Source organism: Tachysurus fulvidraco, chromosome 7 (assembly GCF_022655615.1).
Source record: "Tachysurus fulvidraco isolate hzauxx_2018 chromosome 7, HZAU_PFXX_2.0, whole genome shotgun sequence".
Classification (NCBI taxonomy): Eukaryota; Metazoa; Chordata; class Actinopteri; order Siluriformes; family Bagridae; genus Tachysurus; species Tachysurus fulvidraco.
In genome coordinates this window covers 28,364,644-28,384,032 of record NC_062524.1, presented here as the reverse complement: position 1 = coordinate 28,384,032, position 19,389 = coordinate 28,364,644, and the positions used below count along the sequence as shown (strand labels likewise).

The window sequence follows — 19,389 nt, the reverse complement described above, 5'->3', positions numbered from 1 at the left end:
ATTAATAGGCGTAAATTTCATTTAACAGTAGGGGGGACAATAAATATAAAATTTCTCATGAGCAATTTTTGAAGGGGGGACACTTCAAATAATACAGTCTAATTGTACTTATAAAGACATGTCCTCACAGTGAAAAACCTTGCTTTTATCATATTATTATTATTGTAGCATGGAGACTGCGTCATTATGGTTATTTTCAAAGTTTTTCTCGGGTTCAAATTTTCCTTTTCTCCGTCATTTTATCTAGTCTATGACACTGCAAGGCAAGTTTATTTATACTGTAGCACATTTCATACACAATGGTAATTCAAAGTGCTTTACATAAAGAAAGTAAAACTATCATTAGAAAAAACAATCACAACAATTAAAAACAAGGAATTAAAAAAGCTCTAAAATTTTATTTAAAATTAATTAAGACACTTAAGAACAGAATAGTTAATGTTAAGTTAACATTATGCCAAGTCGTCCTAAATAAAACAATGCATGGGAAACGGCTTTGGTGTGTTAGTTACAGTGCACTATGCAACAAGCTATTGTAAACAAGCTAACGTTAACTAGATAAATCAGATTTTAATCGCTAATATAGCAGATTCATGGATCAGCATTTTTGCCACAAATAATTTATAAATGAATCTGCATCAACTACATTAAAGAGAATTACTTCATTTAAAGTGAATAAAATCCCCTACTTAATGGAGTTGAACATTAATTGAGCCACAGCCAGTGGTGTAGTCTACGTGATACGCTGGTATATACGCTGTACCCACTAGGAAATGCCAAGGATTTCCGTAAACCCACTAGAAAATGCCAAGGATTTCCGTAAACCCACTTAGAAATCGTGAGGATACGTAACAATATCGTTTTGTGACAGAACTTTCATTCTTAAATTCACCCTGCACTGTGTTGCGAACACAGACTGTGGTTACGATTGCGAATCACTAACATTTTTGGACCATTGGGGCTTCCGTGGCCTGTGACCTGATCTGACGTCACCTACCAAGGAGGAAAATGAGTTGCTTGGCGGTGTTTTGTGGCGCAAATGTGAAATTAACTAACTAATGTAAAAGAAGATCTGAAACGAAAGCAGACCCAAACTAAACTCTGAGTGTTTTCAGAAGCCTGCGCCTAAAGCTACAGCAGCTTCGGGTGACATTTCACCCACAGCCCGAGTACAAATGTATTTGGAAAGCTTTATAAACTACCAGTTCATTCAGTTCATAATATTCTGCAATGAAAGTGTTGGTGATAAAACTGAACAAATGTTTATTGTTCACTCTTAAATGTACATTGAAAATTGACAGCTGATAAAACCTGTGCTCCAGGTCCCATATTCATATAACATTTAAGGCTAAATGTAGCTCTTAAAGGTATAAAGTTCACCCAAAAATGAAAATTGTGTTATTTCCTCACCCTCAATTTGTTCCAAAACTGTATGAGTTTCTTTCTTCTGTTTAACACAAAAGATGATATTTTGAAAAATGTTGGTAATCAGACAGTCTATATTTTTTCCTACTGTGAAAGTCAATGGGTGCTGCCAACTGTCTGATTACATTAAGCCTTAAATGTTATATGAATATGGGAGCTGGAGCACAGGTTTTATCAGCTGACTGTCTTTTGTTTCTTATAATAAATTGGAATGTTGATAACACATAAGCAGTCTTTAATAATGCTCTCAATTACATGTAGATGCATATTTTATGCATTAGTGAGTGTGGTGGTGCCTATGGGGTGTCGCTCTAGGATGGGTGCGTACGAGGCGGGGGGGAGGGGGGGGGTGTCACAGTATACTCACTACAAAAAACTAGACTACACCACTGGCTGCAGCCACACCCCTGACTCGTGTGTGCAGAGGGGGTGAGATGTACTGGGAAAGCAGGCAGTGGGTCAAACCACTGTTAGGAAAGGGGGGGGTACATACTGTTTCTAAATGCATTTTTGCGTTTTTTTTCTACTTACACAATTATTTAGGTATACATACATATATTTTTCGCAATAGAGAGTGTGATATTTTTAAAATATTTTTTTTTTGGGGGGGGGACAATCCTCGGATGGGGGGACAACCCTCGGATGGGGGGGGGGGGCAAAATCCCCCCCGGGATTTACGCCCATGACAACATTATTAGCCCAGTTTAGGCTGTGAAATGTCTTTAAATGACTCTTGTAGATCCGATTCACTTCAAAGATTCATTTAAAAAGATCCGTTTGTTTGGATTCAGCACGTGACTAGAAACTTCTGGAAGATTCGCAAATAAAATGCCTGGATGTCTGATCATGATTTACTTTATGCTCTGCTTCCACCTTGTGGTCAAACTCTGTATCTTACAAAGATGTGGGATTTCGGATCAAAATGCTGTGTGTACAAACATGGTTAATAGAAACTGTACCCTAGATGTGAGACAGGAATATTCCTGGGCTATAGTAAGGACAGCCCTATAATCCACAGACAATAAATGTGTCTAAACACAGACTAGTGATATTTAATAAGCAGAACAGGGCTGAACAACAGACACTAACTGATGACGATGACTTAAAGATTAAGAATACAAAAACAAAAGACCTGATAGAGTGCAGGAGGGCCTGAGATTCATATCCTGGAACACAACAGAAGGGAAGTTATTATAGATGATAACGATGTGTCAAGTTACAAACAAGGTAATAAATGAACATTTTAACAGGAAATATTCAAAATCAAAATGGTCATTACCCAGTAAGAGAAAGGCGAGTTGTAAAATACCCAGTGGATTATGAGACTGATGATGTCCCTAATGTGAGCATTGATTATTGTTACAGGGCAGTATGTGGTGTTCCCCAAACCTATAGGGAGGCCCTAATGTCACCTGAGGGCCCTGAATGAGAGTGTGTAATGAAGGAAGAGATCGACTCACTTAAAGAAAATTTGAGCTGACTTCTTTACCAGTAGGCAGGAAGACAGTGGAGGGAAAATGGGTATAAAATGCAGATACAAGATAAATCTTTAAAGCTAGATATGTACAAAGGGGTTCATGCATGTGAAATGTACCTGAATACACTCCAGGTTCTGACTTTTTGACACTTGTCACATTCTAAGATCTGTAAAGTTTACAAAGTTTATCTCATCTCTAAACCATTGCAAACAAGAAAGAAAGAAAGAAAGAAAGAAAGAAAGATAGAAAGAAAGAAAGAAAGAAAGAAAGAAAGAAAAAAACACATACCCAGTTTTTTCAATGTCGACTGTCATGAAAACCTGTAAAATCTGGAAGATATTTTCAATTCAATTTAATTGTATAGCACTTTTAACAACTTTACAGAAGTATGGAAACAGAAGAGAGAGAAAAAAGAAATACATAGAAGAAGAAGAAGAAGAAGAAGAAGAAGAAGAAGAAGAAGAAGAAGAAGAAGAAAAATAAATAAGTGAATATATACAATTGAAGTTTAAAATTAATTTAAAAAGATTAACTTAAAATTTTAAATAATATATATTTATCCCTATAACTAATGAGCAATCCAGAGGCTTTCCTTTTCACAAGGAAAAACTCCCTGAGATGATATGAGGAAGAAACCTTGAGAGGAACCAGACTGGAACAGAGAGGAACCTCATCGTTATTTGGGTGAAGATACGGTATGGCATTTCTTGTTTTATTGATGCCAGTGTGTTCTCCAATTGGAGAAGAATAAATTATTTAAAGACTTCCTTCTCTTCCTCTTTGATTTTAACCACTCGTCTTCTCCCAGACCAGAGAGGTCCATCTATGTCACATTATAGCAGGTTATTTATCATTAATTTTATTATTATTGTAGATTTCCTCACACTTCTAGGTTCCATAGCTCTAAACATACAGATTTAATATTACAATTAATATATCAATAAGATATCACAGATATTAAGATAATATTAAGATAATAAGATAATATTAAGATAATAAGATAATATATCAATATGTCAATAAGAACATTATCAGTATTATTACCAATGCGTATTTTCTCACATGTGCTTTATCTTAATAATAATAATAATAATAAAAGGTTTAGAATAATATAATAATTTAATAATCACAATTAAGCCGACACAAACGATAAAATTCGACTGTTAAATCTAGTCTTTCTAATCAAATATAATAATCGAATAAAAGCACAAAAACTATAAAACACTGATAAATCCTCAAATCATTAGCTGAAGTAGAATGGACGTATGGTCAGGACGCTAAGATGGACTGCGCATGCACATTAAGCTTGGGTCAGATAACAAATATCATGACGCATAGGATGATTCGATAGAAAACTCAAACCGTAAACAAAGGAAGAGGAAGTGAACAAAATGGAAGAGTTCCTGCGCTACGGGATTAAGGAATGTAATGCCAACATTCCCATCAGCGCCATTCAGCACTAAGGTCACAGTAAGGTAAAGTGCATTTACACTATAATGGTCCTTTATGGAGGAACTGCACATATACTGCATATATATAGCGTCACACCTTGGTATTTAGCCAGATGTCTTTAAATGTTAATCACGGTCACGTAGACCTTGTCTTGTTATTGTTACAATTGTTATCAGTCAACTGGTCACTTTAAATGGTGATCGTGGTCACGTTAACCCTTTGTTCGTGGTGATCCCTGATGTCCTGCTGCCGCTCCCATATTTATAATTGAATCAAGTTTATACATTTAGAGTCCTAACCGTATTACTTTATGATACTTAGGAATGAGCTCTTTTAGATGTGTACCTTGGAGTGGAATTTGGGTGCAATTTCTGTAATTTCTTACAGTATATATATATATATATATATATATATATATATATATATATATATATATATATATATATATATATATGGAGGAACTGCACGCACCTATCAGCTAACAGCAGCCCTTAGTCAAGTCAAGATGCTTTTATTGTCATATCTGTGTGAGAGTCCAATGTGGACTGTGAGACAAACATGTTCCTGCTGTAGAGATGAAATGTCTCTCTCTGGACACACCTTTACTGTCCTCACTGCTGGTTTCACCCGTTTGTTCAGTGGTGTGTATTTGGGTAGCATGATAAAATGTTGTCCTGGGATGTGGGGGCTTAGTGGTTAAGGTGTTGGGCTATCAGTCGGAAGGTTGTGAGTTCAATTCCTAAGTCCACCAAGCTGCCACTTAACCCTCAATTGCTCAGTTGTATAAAAATGAGATAAAATGTAATTTGCTCTGGATAAGTGTGTCTGCTAAATGCTGTAAATGCATGAAAAAAGAGAGCTGTTTAGACTGACCCAAGTGGGGGAGGGGAATGTGTATATATAATATATATATATGTACATGTGTGTGTATATATAAGAGAATATAGACACGGTATATATAAGAGTTACCCCATACACACCCCTCACACACACTCTTCACTCCACACACCCCTCACACACACTCTTCACTCCACACACCCCTCACACACACTCTTCACCCTCCTGCCATCTGGAAAAAGGTACCGAAGCATTCAGGCCTCACGACCAGATGTGTAACAGTTTCTTTTCACAAGCCTGAGCACAACACACACACACACACACACACACACACACACACACACACACACACATACACATACACATACAAACACACACACACACACACACACACACACACACACACACACACACACACACACACACACACACACACACACACACACACATCACCTGTATGGACTGCACAGACCTACACCAAATACACACACTTCCACTATATATATCCATCAAACTGTTTACTTGTCTGTCTTGTCTGTCTTGTTTGTCTTGTCCCTCACTGTGTACAGATACACTTTATGTATCTAGGACTTACTTACTAAGACCTTTTAGCCCTGTCTTTTTTTAATGTAGCTTCATGATCCTGGAGAAACGTTGTCTCATGTCACTGTGTACTGTAACAGATATATATGGTTGTAATGACAATAAAAGCTTCTTGACTCTTAATTGTACTCTTTGTACTTCTGTTATATGCCATCCATCAATCCAGCTCATCAAAAGTAAAAGATGTGTCTGTTTGACCTGCCGAGCATTTCTAACATGATTTTATCTGTCGTTTTGTTCCCTTTTCATATATGAGAAGTCCTGTATGGGTTTGTTCTCTCTATGCTGAGGAAGACATTTAATTTAGCCAGTTAACATGTCACTTTTTTGAAGTGAAAGTAAATATTAAATGTAGAAGTAAACTTAAACTAGTAAAAATTGTGCTGCAAATCCTGCAGCTGATGTAGGTTTCATGTTTGTTTCCTCAGGTTAAGGTCCATTTGGTGAATTGTGAACATCAGAACATCAGCTGACTTCATCGATCCCAAAGTTCTTTAGTGACGATGATGTTCAGGGCAATGGGGCAAATCCTGGTGAATATTGTAGCAGAAATCAGGACTCTCAGGACTCTTCTTCTCCTGCTGTGCTGTAAGTTTGTGTTTTTCCTTCACAATCACACATCACAGTATAGTTTGTGAGTGAAATGATGAAGCTGAAGCTGTGATGCAGGTTTACTGTGTGAAGCTGGAGACGAGACGGTCACACTGCAGGAAGTGGAAGGAACCACTATAACTCTCCATACTGGGATAACTGGGATTCAGAGTGATGCTCATATAGTTTGGTTTTATGGACCTGAGAAAGCAAAGAAAAAGATATTGAACAGTCAGGTGTTTAAAGGAGAAACTGTTACAGACATCAGTGAGAGATTTAAAGAGCGACTGCAGCTGAACAGAATCAGTGGAGCTTTAACCATCAGGAACATCAGCAGAACTGATTCTGGAGTTTATTTATTACAAGTCAATGGACGTCTCTTATCTAGGACTTTCAGTGTCAGTGTTTATGGTGAGTAAAAGTGTTTCATGTCTCCTTCATGTCTGTGTTCAGTCTCATAACTTCATCATTAATAAAAAAATAAATACAACCTGCATGAAATAAATATTAATGTTGATTTGGTGAAGTAAAGAGATTTATGGAGTCTCCAGTGTCAGTGCTTTGTAACAGCCAGAGGTAAAGCTGTAATTTTTAGTTTTACAGCTGTAAGTTATTTATCTCTTCAGGACAGAAGTGTTTATTCACTGTAATTAAATGTGACTTTAAACAAATAATCCGATTTTCATTATTAAATAAAAAAATGCAAGTTTGGGTAAATTTCTGTTGTATAAAAGAAATAAAACACTTGGGGATGTGCTGCTGTTATAGGGAAATAATCTTCAGGGTGAAACAGTAACCCTGCTACATCACAGCTTTCTACTGGCATCATGGGTGTAGAAATAATCCTGATGTCCTGGGAAATTATGTTCTACATTGAGTGGGAATTCTGTTAATGATTAAAGATGCATTCTGCTTCATGTGACTAAAGTATTTAATGTGTTTGTGTTTTTAGCTCCAGTATCAACTCCAGTAATAATAAATGAAAGAGGAAAGCGAAGTGTGATTTCCACAGAGTCGTGTTTCCTCCTGTGTTCTGTGGAGAATGGAGAAGATGTGAAGTTATCCTGGTACAGAGAGAATGAGAGAATCTCCATCACCAATAACACAGATCTCAGTGTTCCCCTCAATCTCCCACTTCAAATACAACACAATGACATTAACACTTACATCTGTGTGTCTGCAAACCCTGTCAGCAATAAAACAACTTCTCTCAACATCACACAGCTCTGTGACGTCTCAGGTACGTCAGTGAGTCTAAACTCTCATCACTTTACTGTAGTTAAGAAAAGAATAATGAATATTCATGATGGAGTGAGACAGAGGTGAATAAACACTTTCCCGGTTTAATCTTTAGTGTTTTTACTCTTCAGATTGTTCAGATATAGTAAATACTTCATCAGTACTTCAGTGATCTGTAGTTTACTTCAGCACAGGTCTTAGTGTGTGTTGTATAAACTCTGTGATAGACTTTTATGTTATACATCAACACATGATCTATATTTTTATAACAAATACAAACTTATTGAAGTAACTGATATTAAATTTCTTTACTTTTTTTGTTTTTTTAATAATAAATTGCTTACCTTTATGATTATATCTTAATCTGTACAGATAATCGTCCCCGTTCACGGTTTCCTGCTCTGATATCTGCTGGACTTTTTGTGTTATTAATTATAATATTACCAACTTTGTGGATTTGGCTGAAAAAGGCAAGTAATGAATCTTTCTGTTCATCTGTTTAGTTCAGTTTTTATATTTGTTCAGTTCAGTAACATTTAATCTGATTATTCTTATCTTTATTTAGAATATTCTGAGGTTCTGACTTAATGTACACTGATGTGAATATTAAAGCTCACAGTGCAGAGAGAGATAAAGAGGTAAAGAAAACTCCAGAGTACCGGATGTTGAAGTACAGAGAGACCCTGTGGTGTATTCAGACGTGAGGAGATCCAAATAATACAACACATCACTATATGATATAAAATATGGATGTTTTTGCACTTCTTGTGTTCTGTCATAGATCTGAGTGACGCACTCGAAGGAAAGCTTTCTTCACTTTATCTTCAATTTATCTTCACTTGCTCATAGATGTGGACAATTGGCTAGTGTTGCTGTAAATGACCAGAGACAGAGTATATGCCCCTCTCACACCGAGAGCATGGCCAGATTTGCCCTCTTTTTGTGTCTGGATCCTCTCAGGTTTATCTCTCACGTTGCCTCAGGTTGTTTTTCCTTCCCTCTGCTGCCTTGCCCTACCTCATTAGTGATGAATGTTAAGTGTCCAGACTTTCTCTACAGACTTGTGTAATATGTTTCAAATATATAATATAATGTCTTCCTGATGGTTTACAAACTAAATTGCTGCTTCCACCAAAATCAGTATTTTACACAACACTAAAAAATGTGCTGATATTTTACAATGTTACGTCCTTTTTCTGTTGGCCAACATTCTGTTTTCCTGCTGGAGTTATTTTTCTTAGACAACTTTTTATAAAATTTAATGCGGCCTAGGGCTTTAGAGCCACATGCCGTATATGTCGTAGACCCTGGTCTGAAGTTTGTTTCTTTTCCTATTCTAAGCGATCGGAATTCCGGAAATCCCGGTACGGAAGCTCAAAGTGGCCTTTCTTCCCATAGACTTCCATTATAAATTTTTGAGGTTTATAACTCGGCAAGTTTTCGAGCGATTTACACCGAACTCGGACAGGTTCTTTAGGACCTTACTCCGGACCAAATTTTTATTCCGGAGTCCCGACAGAATTTTTGGTTTTCCCGTAGTCGACGATCGAACATCCCATAGACTTGAATGGGGAATTCCAAAAAGTCCTCTAAGCTCTCACACACACAATACATCCAACATTAAGAATTGCATGTACTGTTCTATGCAGTATAATAAGCAGAATCCCATAATGACTGCAGTATTGACATGAAATGTCCAAACCCTCAGTAGCCACTTTTTGGCAAAAGTATTGGCACCCCACCGGGTATTCGGGTGACGTCACTCGACACCACGTAACGTCACGTGTAGCCCCGCCCCCAAAACAAACGAAATCAAAAATTTGCACAACATGGACATGTGACATATCAAAACACTCAGCACAATGAGGGGAACTGCCCCACGGGTATTCTGGTCACGTCACGTGACATCATGTGAAAATTAAACATTTGCACAACATGGACATGTGACATATCAAAACAGCACAATGAGGGGAACTGCTCTGGTCACGTCACGTGACATGTACTATTTATACAGTGACGTCATGTATAGTGACTTCACGTGAAAATTACAAATTTGCACAACATGGACATATGACATATCAAAACACTCAGCACAATGAGGGGAACTGCCCCACGGGTATTCTGGTCACGTCACGTGACGTAACCTGAAAATTAAAAATTAGCACAACATGGACATGTCATATATCAAAACACAGCACGATGAGGAGAACTGCCTCACGGGTATTCAGATCACGTCACGTGCTCATGTCCGCTCGCCTCCAAAACTAGCGGTCCAGTAGCTTTCACAATCTTTCTGTCCACTTGCCTCCAAAAAGCACCGGCCTTTGCGAATACTTGCACCGTCAAAACCAACATCAAAGTTTGCCGCGACGCGCTTTACAAATCTAGTTCATTTTTGTTCTCTGTTTTGGAAGGTGTCTGTGTTTCTGTGCAGGATGAACACCGATTGGTTTCTGATGGTTACCCAATGCCACACCCTGCCTGGTCAGCTGACTCCCTGTAGTCTATAAAAGCCTCCACCACCTCTTCCTGCTTTAGCTTTTTGGCTCACTTGCTGTGTTTGTGTTACTCGTTTGCTGCTAATTAGTATTGTGTGAGTTGTCTGTGATATTAGTGTGTTTAGACATTCCTGTTAATGCTGACTACTGCCTGTTCTTTTGACTTTGACTCTGGATTGCCCCGCTTTGGTCTTATTAGCTAAAATATGTGAATATAGTATTATTGGGGCAGCAGGGAGACGGATGCCATTTTTGTTTGAACCTTTTATTGGTTGTGTTTTTGTACAGGGAGTTAGGGAAGTAATTGTAGTTTATTTTGTTTGCACAGCAGGGAATTTAAAGGGTACAACAATTAGTTGTTTCTGTTTATTTTGGCCTTGTCGGCTCCTGAAGTCATACCCCAGTTGTACATGTGAAATTTGTTATTCTCATTAAAAATATTGTTTATCCCGTTACCTCTGTTTCCTCGTACCCTTTCATGTTGCGCATTCACCCCTAGACAGGGCGTAACAACATGCAGATTTTATTACATTTGTCTGTGAAAGTTCATGAAAACACTGACTGATTACTGCTGAGAGCCATGAATGTATCCTGTATAATTCAGCAAAACCAATAAGTTAGATACTGTAATGTCTATATAATAAAAAAGTAACAGTGAATAAATCATGTTATAGACACTGAATGTAGCTGTATAAATGACATGAGAACGATCACCTGAACACTACAAAGCTCTTACAGTAGGAGCACATAGACGTCCTTATATATGAATTGATTTATTTAGAATTCCAGCATGAGGTTATTTTGACTTTAACACACACTCACTTTGTTAATTTACAGCAAAGATTTTAAATAAACACTAAAAAATTTATTATATATATATATATATATATAATGTATAACATTTATACATTATAAATAGCGTTTGTTTTTATTTTTCAACTCTTCATATACAGTGAGCTTATAAATATAAAAACAAACAAAAAACATGAAGTCCTTAAAAAACATTATGACACAAATATCACACAGTTATTTACGTGACCCGGAGAAGTCACAGTCAAATGAGTCCCAGGAGAGTCAGAGACTTACAGAGGGGTCACACAGGAGTCACAGCACAGAGTAATAACATAGTCACAGAGGAGTCAAAGCAGAGACACAGAGTCATAATAGAATTACAAAGAAGTCACAGACACATCAGTGAAAAGTCACAACAGAGTCAGAGATACAGAGAGGAGTCACACACACACCAGAGTGGAGTCATAGAGAAGACTAAAAGCTAATGTTAGAGTCAGAGAGGACTCAGAGCAGAGACACAGAGGAGTCAGAGCAGAGACACAGAGGAGTCAGAGCAGACACAGAGGAGTCAGAGTTAGAGTCAGAGATCTTATGACAGTACTGTAAACCCTCAGACTGCACTCTCATAGGTAACCTGAGCATCTGATGGAGACAGAGTACCCTGACTAACAGCTGTAATACACACACACACACACACACACACACACACACACACACACACACACACACACACACACACACACACACACACACACACACACATGATCTGTGTTTTGTTTGTGAGTGATTATGAGAACAAAGCCTTATTTTTGCTTTAATCTAATCTCAACATGTCCTTAAACTCTTTAAAGTCAATAACACTTAATATTTGGTTACAGATCCCTCACCTGCAATAACTCTGACATCATCAACCTGCTCCATTCATCTTTTCTGTAGCTTTTCCTGCCTTGTTTTTCAGCTTCTTTCAGTTGTGGGCTTTGGTTAATAGACAGCTCTCATTTTTAACAACAAACTCAGTCTTCACCTATGAACTATTGAAGTAATCAATCTAAACACACAGACACACACCTGAGCAACAAGAAGTACCTGTCAATCACCTGTATTAGTCACACTGTTTCTGATCAACTGAAAAGTGAGAGGGTTCAAATAAAAGCTGCCATGATGTTTAACACATTTAGAAGTAAATATCACAGGAAATGATCTGTGTCTCATACAGTTAGGGTTAGAGTTAGGTGTCAGTGTCTTCAGTGGATAGCAAACAAACAAACAAACAAACAAACAAACAAACAAACAAACAAACGGAAATAATATTTACACATGCTCATGATCAGTATTTGCTTTCTGATCTACTACAACTGTTGGTATTGCACATAGCAGCAATAACAGTGTTACATAAATAAACTAATTACAAAACTCCTACTTGAAGAGCAAACTGTTTTTATTTGTAGTTTAATGAAGTACACAGATCGAGAATGTTAATTATTTTTAATCCAAACTCTACGATTCAAAGGTTATTAAATATAAATGAATTGTAGATCAGTAACCTATAAAATAAATCGATTAATTATCATTTCATGTTCTTTTTGATAAAAGTATATTTGTGTTATGTATGTAACTCATGGGACATGTTCCGGGCAGCGTCTGATGACGACATAGAGGCACACTCAGAATCTGTCACGTGTTTCATCGGGAAGTGTATAGAAGATGTTGTGCCGACAAAAACAATCCACGTCTACCCAAACCAAAAACCGTGGATTAATAGCGATGTTTGAGTGGCCTTGTCAGCACGGAAGTCTGCTTTTAAATCCAGGAATCCTGATGATCGCAAACAAGCCAGCTACAATCTCAGGACATCCACCAAAGCTGCAAAAAGACAATATAAAAACAAAGTTGAAGAACAATTCAACAAAAACGATACAAGAAGCATGTGGCAGGGCATTAACAACATCACACACTTTAAAGGGAACAAACCAGCGATTGTTGCGAAGCTCCAGACTCTGGGACTCTGTGCAGATCTCTGTGCACATGTGAGAAAATACGCATTGATAATACTGACAATGTTCTTATTCATGCTGTAACTTTTATTAATTGACATTAACTACAATAAATATGTTTGTCATAATAATAAGAAGTATTTTTTAATATAATTTGTAATTTTAAATCTGTACGTTTAGAGCTATGGAAAATAGAAGTGGGAGGAAATCTACAATAATGATAAAATTAATGATAGATAACCTACTATAATGTGATATAGATGGAGCTCTCTGGTCTGGGAGAAGACGAGTGGTTAAAATCAGAAAGGAAGAGAAGGAAGTCTTTAAATAATTTATTCTTCTCCAATTGGAGAACACACTGGTATCAATAAAACAAGAAATGCCATACTGTATCTTCACCCAAATGACGATGAGGTTCCTCTCTGTTCCAGTCTGGTTCCTCTCAAGGTTTCTTCCTCATGTCTTCTCAGGGAGTTTTTTCTTTCCGCCGTCGCCTCCAGCTTGCTCATTAGTTATAGGGATAAATATATATTATTTTAATTGTTAAAAGCACCATAGAAATAAATTGAATTGAAAAATTGAATTGAAAATATCTTCCAGATTTTACAGGTTTTCATGACAGTCGACAATGAAAAAACTGGGTATGTGTTGTTGTTTTTTCTTGTTTTTTAGTTAGTTTGTTTGTTTGTTTGTTTTTGCAATGGTGTAGAGATATAAACTTTGTAAACTTTACAGATCAGTCGATCTCCTCCTTCATTACACACTCTCATTCAGGGCCCTCAGGTGACATTAGGGCCTCCCTATAGGTTTGGGGAACACCACATACTGCCCTGTAACAATAATCAATGCTCACATTAGGGACATCATCAGTCTCATAATCCACTGGGTATTTTACAACTCGCCTTTCTCTTACTGGGTAATGACCATTTTGATTTTGAATATTTCCTGTTAAAATGTTCATTTATTACCTTGTCTGTAACTTGACACATCGTTATCATCTATAATAACTTCCCTTCTGTTGTGTTCCAGGATATGAATCTCAGGCCCTCCTGCACTCTGTCAGGTCTTTTGTTTTTGTATTCTTAATCTTTAAGTCGTCGTCATCAGTTATTGTCTGTTGTTCAGCCCTGTTCTGCTTATTAAATATCACTAGTCTGTGTTTAGACACATTTATTGTCTGTGGATTATAGGGCTGTCCTTACTATAGCCCAGGAATATTCCTGTCTCACATCTAGGGTACAGTTTCTATTAACCATGTTTGTACACACAGCATTTTGATCCGAAATCCCACATCTTTGTAAGATACAGAGTTTGACCACAAGGTGGAAGCAGAGCATAAAGTAAATCATGATCAGACATCCAGGCATTTTATTTGTGAATCTTCCAGAAGTTTCTAGTCACGTGCTGAATCCAAACAAACGGATCTTTTTAAATGAATCTTTGAAGTGAATCGGATCTACAAGAGTCATTTAAAGACATTTCACAGCCTAAACTGGGCTAATAATATTAGGGATGTTAAAAATGCAGGAAAATTAGAACACTTAGTTGAACTGTGAGATTTTTTAAGCTGCAAACATTGTGTATGGGTCAGAATTATTGGCACCTTTCATCATATTGAAAAAATCTTTATCATTTATTTGCACTATTTGGTGTCATCCAGAAGTGGATGGATTCCCTTAGAGTCTGTTTTTCCTTCCTTTTACCTGAACAATGATCAGATAATTAGACACAGATTCACATTTAACACACATGTTTTTAATGAACAACCACCAAAGACACACAGAACCAGGGCCGTGCACAGGGGGGTGGCCGGGTGCCAGAGCCACTGCCCCCTGCCCTCATCGATTGATGTGCCCCTGTTCCCCACCCCCACCGCTCCGCTCAAAGCATTCCTCTGATTCCGCAAATCTGCTCCAGGTTTTCCAGCTCTCTCCGCACGCCGCAAGCGCAGCATCACTCACAGTACTGTATGTGTCTGCGGCGCTCTCTTGAAACTCGGACTGAACACGAGACGAAAGTTCACGAGTTAAGCTGTTAATTAACAGGTAGTTTATGCAAGACAGTGGTTGAATCTGCGGAATTCTTTTGTATTTATGTCCGTAATGCTCTTTTTGCTCTTGGTCTTCTACTAGTGATAACAACTTGTACAACATATTCACGTTCTTAGAATTATCTGTTTGTCTAATCAAGTTATTGTACTCTCGATCAGATCTAATACAAACAACAACATTTTCTGTTGTTAGCAAACTTTGTAGACACCCCCCCCCCCCGCAAAAAAGAGTAACAAAAAACAATGCCTTCACAAAAAAGAAGACAGAGAGAGAGAGAGAAAGAGCGAAGGGAGGCTGCTAAAGGCAGTTCAACACTGCAAACATTGATTAAAAGCTCCAGCAGGTAAATCAGACACTTACAGCTAAGTGTTTTTAAACTGGCTGACAGTAAAGGATTCTGAATATGCTAGAGTTTGATAACAAGAAATATAGTCATTAAATTATTTGAATTTAAGAGTAATATTACAAGAACATAAACTTAATTAGCACTAAAGCCTAACAATTGTATTTAAAATATGATTGTAATAGGTTTGTTATTCATTCTCTATAATATGTCTCTGAAACTGTCTCAGAATCAACTTAAGAGTAAAAGTCTCTGAGACAGAGACAAAAAAAAAAATTCAGAATGAGAAAGAAAGGCAATATAATGAGACAGACACAGAACAGGAAGAAATGGAGAGTGAGGCAGCCACAGCCATGTACACAAGGGAGAAAATGCAAGAAGACTTTGAGTTTTTGCTTCAGTTACAAAACCCATCAGATCCTGCTCATGTAAAGAATGAAGAACAATGTGGCCTTCACAAAATTTTCAAATTCAGTAGGACCTTGTCGTCCAATTTTGCCGTTCCCAAAAAATAAACAGTTTCATTTCAGGGACAGTGGTATGAAGAACACCCCTGGTTAGAGTATTCTCCTGAGAATGATGTAATGTACTGTTTCAGCTGCAGGCTTTTTATGAATGATGAAAAGTATAAGAGCAGGACAGGTTGGAAGTCAGTGGGGTTAAGTCTGTGGAAGCAAGCTAAAGGAAAAATGAAGGAGCATAGCAGGACAGAGTCACACATGCCAGGCATGATTCGGTGGAATGCCTTTAAAAGAAAAACATTGGATACAGCATTGGAAAAGGCAGACTTTGAGATGCCAGCAGCCAAAGAAAGAGAACGGCAAAAAAAAACAGGGAGATTATTTACCGACTGACTGACATTATATTGTACTTAGCAAAACAAGGCATGGCATTCAGAGGTGACAATGAAAGCCTCTCAAATTCAAACAAAGGAAATTTCTTAGAGCTTGTAGAGTTGGTTGGTCAATCCCAGTCAGCAAATTTCCTTTGGCCCAGATTTGGGCCAGATAAACAGCTGAGCTGTGGCCCAGATTAGTTTGTGTTTGTCGGCCCAGATATGGCCCACATCTCCTTTGCCAAAACTGAACCAAAGCAGAGCCATAAGTTTACCAAGCATGAGCCAAATGTAATTTATGTGGCCCAAATATGGCACACCTCTTTTTTGTCAAAACTGAACCAAAGCAGTGCCATAAGTTTACCAAGCATGAGCCAAATGTACTTTTATGTGGCCCAAATATGGCACACCTCTTCTTTGAAAGAACTGAACCAAAGGAGTGCCATAACTCCACCAAACATGAGACAAATAATACAATTTAATGTGGCCCAAATATGAGCCTTATATGCAATTTTAGTATGGTTGAGTTTGGTTAAAATCTATTGGCCCATATGTGCCACACTCGCAGCTGACAGTATGTAAAAGTCTTATTAACTTAAAAGTAAATGAAACACTCAACAACAAATGTACTCAAAACAATTTACTTCAAAACAAGTGTTTAAATAATTACAGCTTTAAGAGTAAACATAAGAATACATTTAAGAATGTATTCAACTCAGAGTAATAAAAATCACAGAAAAAAAAAATACAAAAAAATCAGATTAACTTGTACAGAGAACTTAAATTGGGAAATTGAGTTTTGATGTGCCTAATGAGGGTCGGCAGTGTTTTGTTGGGCCTCGTGTTTCTTCATTCGCTCCCTCCTACCCCCCTCTCGGTCTCTGCAATATAGATGAATTTAAATAATGCTAGCTGCAATACAATATGGAAGTTAGCGCTGGAGGATAATGGGGGGAAAAAATCATTTAATATAAATTTCCTTCTTTAATATTTTAATTGCAATAATTAACCACCTCTGATTGACCAAAAATATTTTTTCCAGTATGTTTTCGAAAGGAATTGCAAATTGTATTTTTCAATATGTTGGCCATAATAATACCATAATTTCTTATGACAAATTATTTAGATTTTGTTTTTAGAATATATTTTTAGGATACTTTTTCACCAACTGGTTAAAATTTACACTGGATGTATTCTGCTTTAAAAAAGACATGCATGACTTTCAGTGTATAAGAGAGATTCCAAGGGACCGTCTGCAAAGTGCAAATCCCGAAAAGCGAATACTGTACTGTCACCAAATTGTCCTGATGTCCTGATAGTTATACTACAACACTTACTTGGGGGAAATATTTTCATATATAAAAAAAAAATTATACAAAAAGACATTTCTCCCAAGTTGACTGTTTTTAGTATTCGCTTTTCGGGTTTTGCACTTTGCAGACGGTCCCTTGGTTTGCACATAGAGACATGTATTTTGTCCACCGCGGAAGAAAGCTGATTTTTAGGAAAATTGGGCTGTAGCTGCCTCTCTACATTACTACGATAGAAAAGAGGTGTTATTTGTGTGGTAACAGCGTTTAGCTCAGGAGTTATTGACTTGGGAAACTCCAATCTGTGAATATGCGGCCAACTTTACTTAAGTACTGTTGATTTATAGCCAAAAACATCGGAATTTAAAGCGCCAAACCAGCGGAGCCCTAGCGTACATTAAACTGTATTGTTAAACTGAGGAAAATATCAGCTAATTTGACCCCTTCCTCAATTAAACTAATAACTAAACGCTTAATAACATGCAATATTGACACATAATGCTGCATATTTCAATTATATGACTGTAAAGTGCCAATCACTTACCTGAACGTAGCTTACACAGTCGTGAGGAAAGCAGAAATACCGCCCACTGCCTGAGTCTCAGTCACATTCCCGCCGAAGTCTTATATATGAAGATGCATAGCAACCTGAGGTGTGGGACGGAGGATGTCTGCCGCACTTTATTTCAGGTGTCCTGTGTTTTTCCACGTATTAAGCCAAAAGTTTACCACAAGTCCGTGTTTCTCACTGTGTGCGATAGCTCAACCACATATGGTTCTCATGTGTTCAATGTTATCTGGGCCATATACCTCAAAATGAGTTGTGAACCAAGAGAGCATTTCCCGCCGATTTTAAAGTTATGGCAAAACAAATATGGCCACAATTTGGCCCATATCTGTATAGCCAAGCCACATCTAGGCCATATGTGCCAGATAATACCCACATTTGGCCTAAATATAATTGCTATCTGGGATATGACAGTGTCCTTAAGCTTCATCTTGACAACATCAAAGAAGAACAAGCATCATGTCAAAAACCTCAGGTGTCTCTCTTCTCAAACCGAATACAAAATGACCTAATTAGAGCCATGGCTATTTATGTGAAACAAGAAATACTGAAGGAAGTAAGGGAAGCGTCAATATTTTCAATTTTACTTGATGAGACTACTGATTTATCACACATTGAACAGGTGTGCTCTGTTGTGCGTTATGTACATGACATGACCATAAAGGAGCTTCATTCAGCTCGGTGATGTTCAGTCAACAACAGGAGAACAGCTTGAGGACATGGTACCAAATAGAAAGGTTTTGTGTAAAAGGGAAAGGTAAATATAAAAATGTAAAACAGCAAATAGTTTCTTTTATTATCACCAATGTGTAATTGTGAATCAGAAATAATTTGGTTATCAAGATCTTTCAGGACATGGTACCAAATAAAATAGTGTTGCTGTAAATGGAACAGGTAAATATAAAAATGTAAAACAGCAAATAGTTTGGTTTGATAAAGAGCAAATTTTTTTACTTTGCTTGTACACGCGTGTGTTGTAGTCTTTCAAAAGTGCATCATCAACTGTCTGCTTTATCTGAACGGAGAAGCACAGAGTCAGTCAGAGCTGGGGGCGTTTATCTATAAGGTTAATCGGCGGAAAGTCGCAAAGACGGTTATACAGTAGACAGTATTTTGTTTTCGGTATTATGTTTTCACCTTGTTAACCTGCCCTGCAGCAATGCTTTAAGTGTTATCAAAGTCTACCAAAATTAATTTTAGTTAGTCATATACAGTAGTTCATAATTCCATTCGCTAGTTTGCTTATTCTGTGCAAACTGAAGCAGCTGAGTATTGACTCACAAATGAAACATTTCTAACTCAAGATTGTAATGTTTACAATTGAAAGATCTGACTAGTGCTCACACTTACAAATTTAGTAAAGCACACACACA

General features: G+C 37.3%; 3 protein-coding genes across 3 annotated transcripts in view; 1 reads left to right on the top strand and 2 right to left on the bottom strand.

Moving 5' to 3' along the window:
* LOC113649943 (natural killer cell receptor 2B4-like) overlaps positions 1-19,389 on the bottom strand; it is a 469,259-nt gene that overhangs the window by 154,321 nt on the left and 295,549 nt on the right. The window lies entirely within an intron of this gene.
* The window catches only part of LOC113649997, a 174,692-nt gene that overhangs the window by 14,636 nt on the left and 140,667 nt on the right, over positions 1-19,389 (top strand). The window contains exons 2-5 of the mRNA XM_047816683.1: positions 6,224-6,383; positions 6,465-6,797; positions 7,339-7,626; positions 7,998-8,099. Coding sequence (XP_047672639.1) covers positions 6,299-6,383; positions 6,465-6,797; positions 7,339-7,626; positions 7,998-8,099 — 808 coding nt within the window. The 5' untranslated portion in view covers positions 6,224-6,298. The remainder of the gene's footprint in view (positions 1-6,223; positions 6,384-6,464; positions 6,798-7,338; positions 7,627-7,997; positions 8,100-19,389) is intronic.
* The window catches only part of LOC113649996 (CD48 antigen-like), a 100,741-nt gene that overhangs the window by 65,704 nt on the left and 15,648 nt on the right, over positions 1-19,389 (bottom strand). The gene's annotated exons all lie outside the window — the stretch shown is intronic.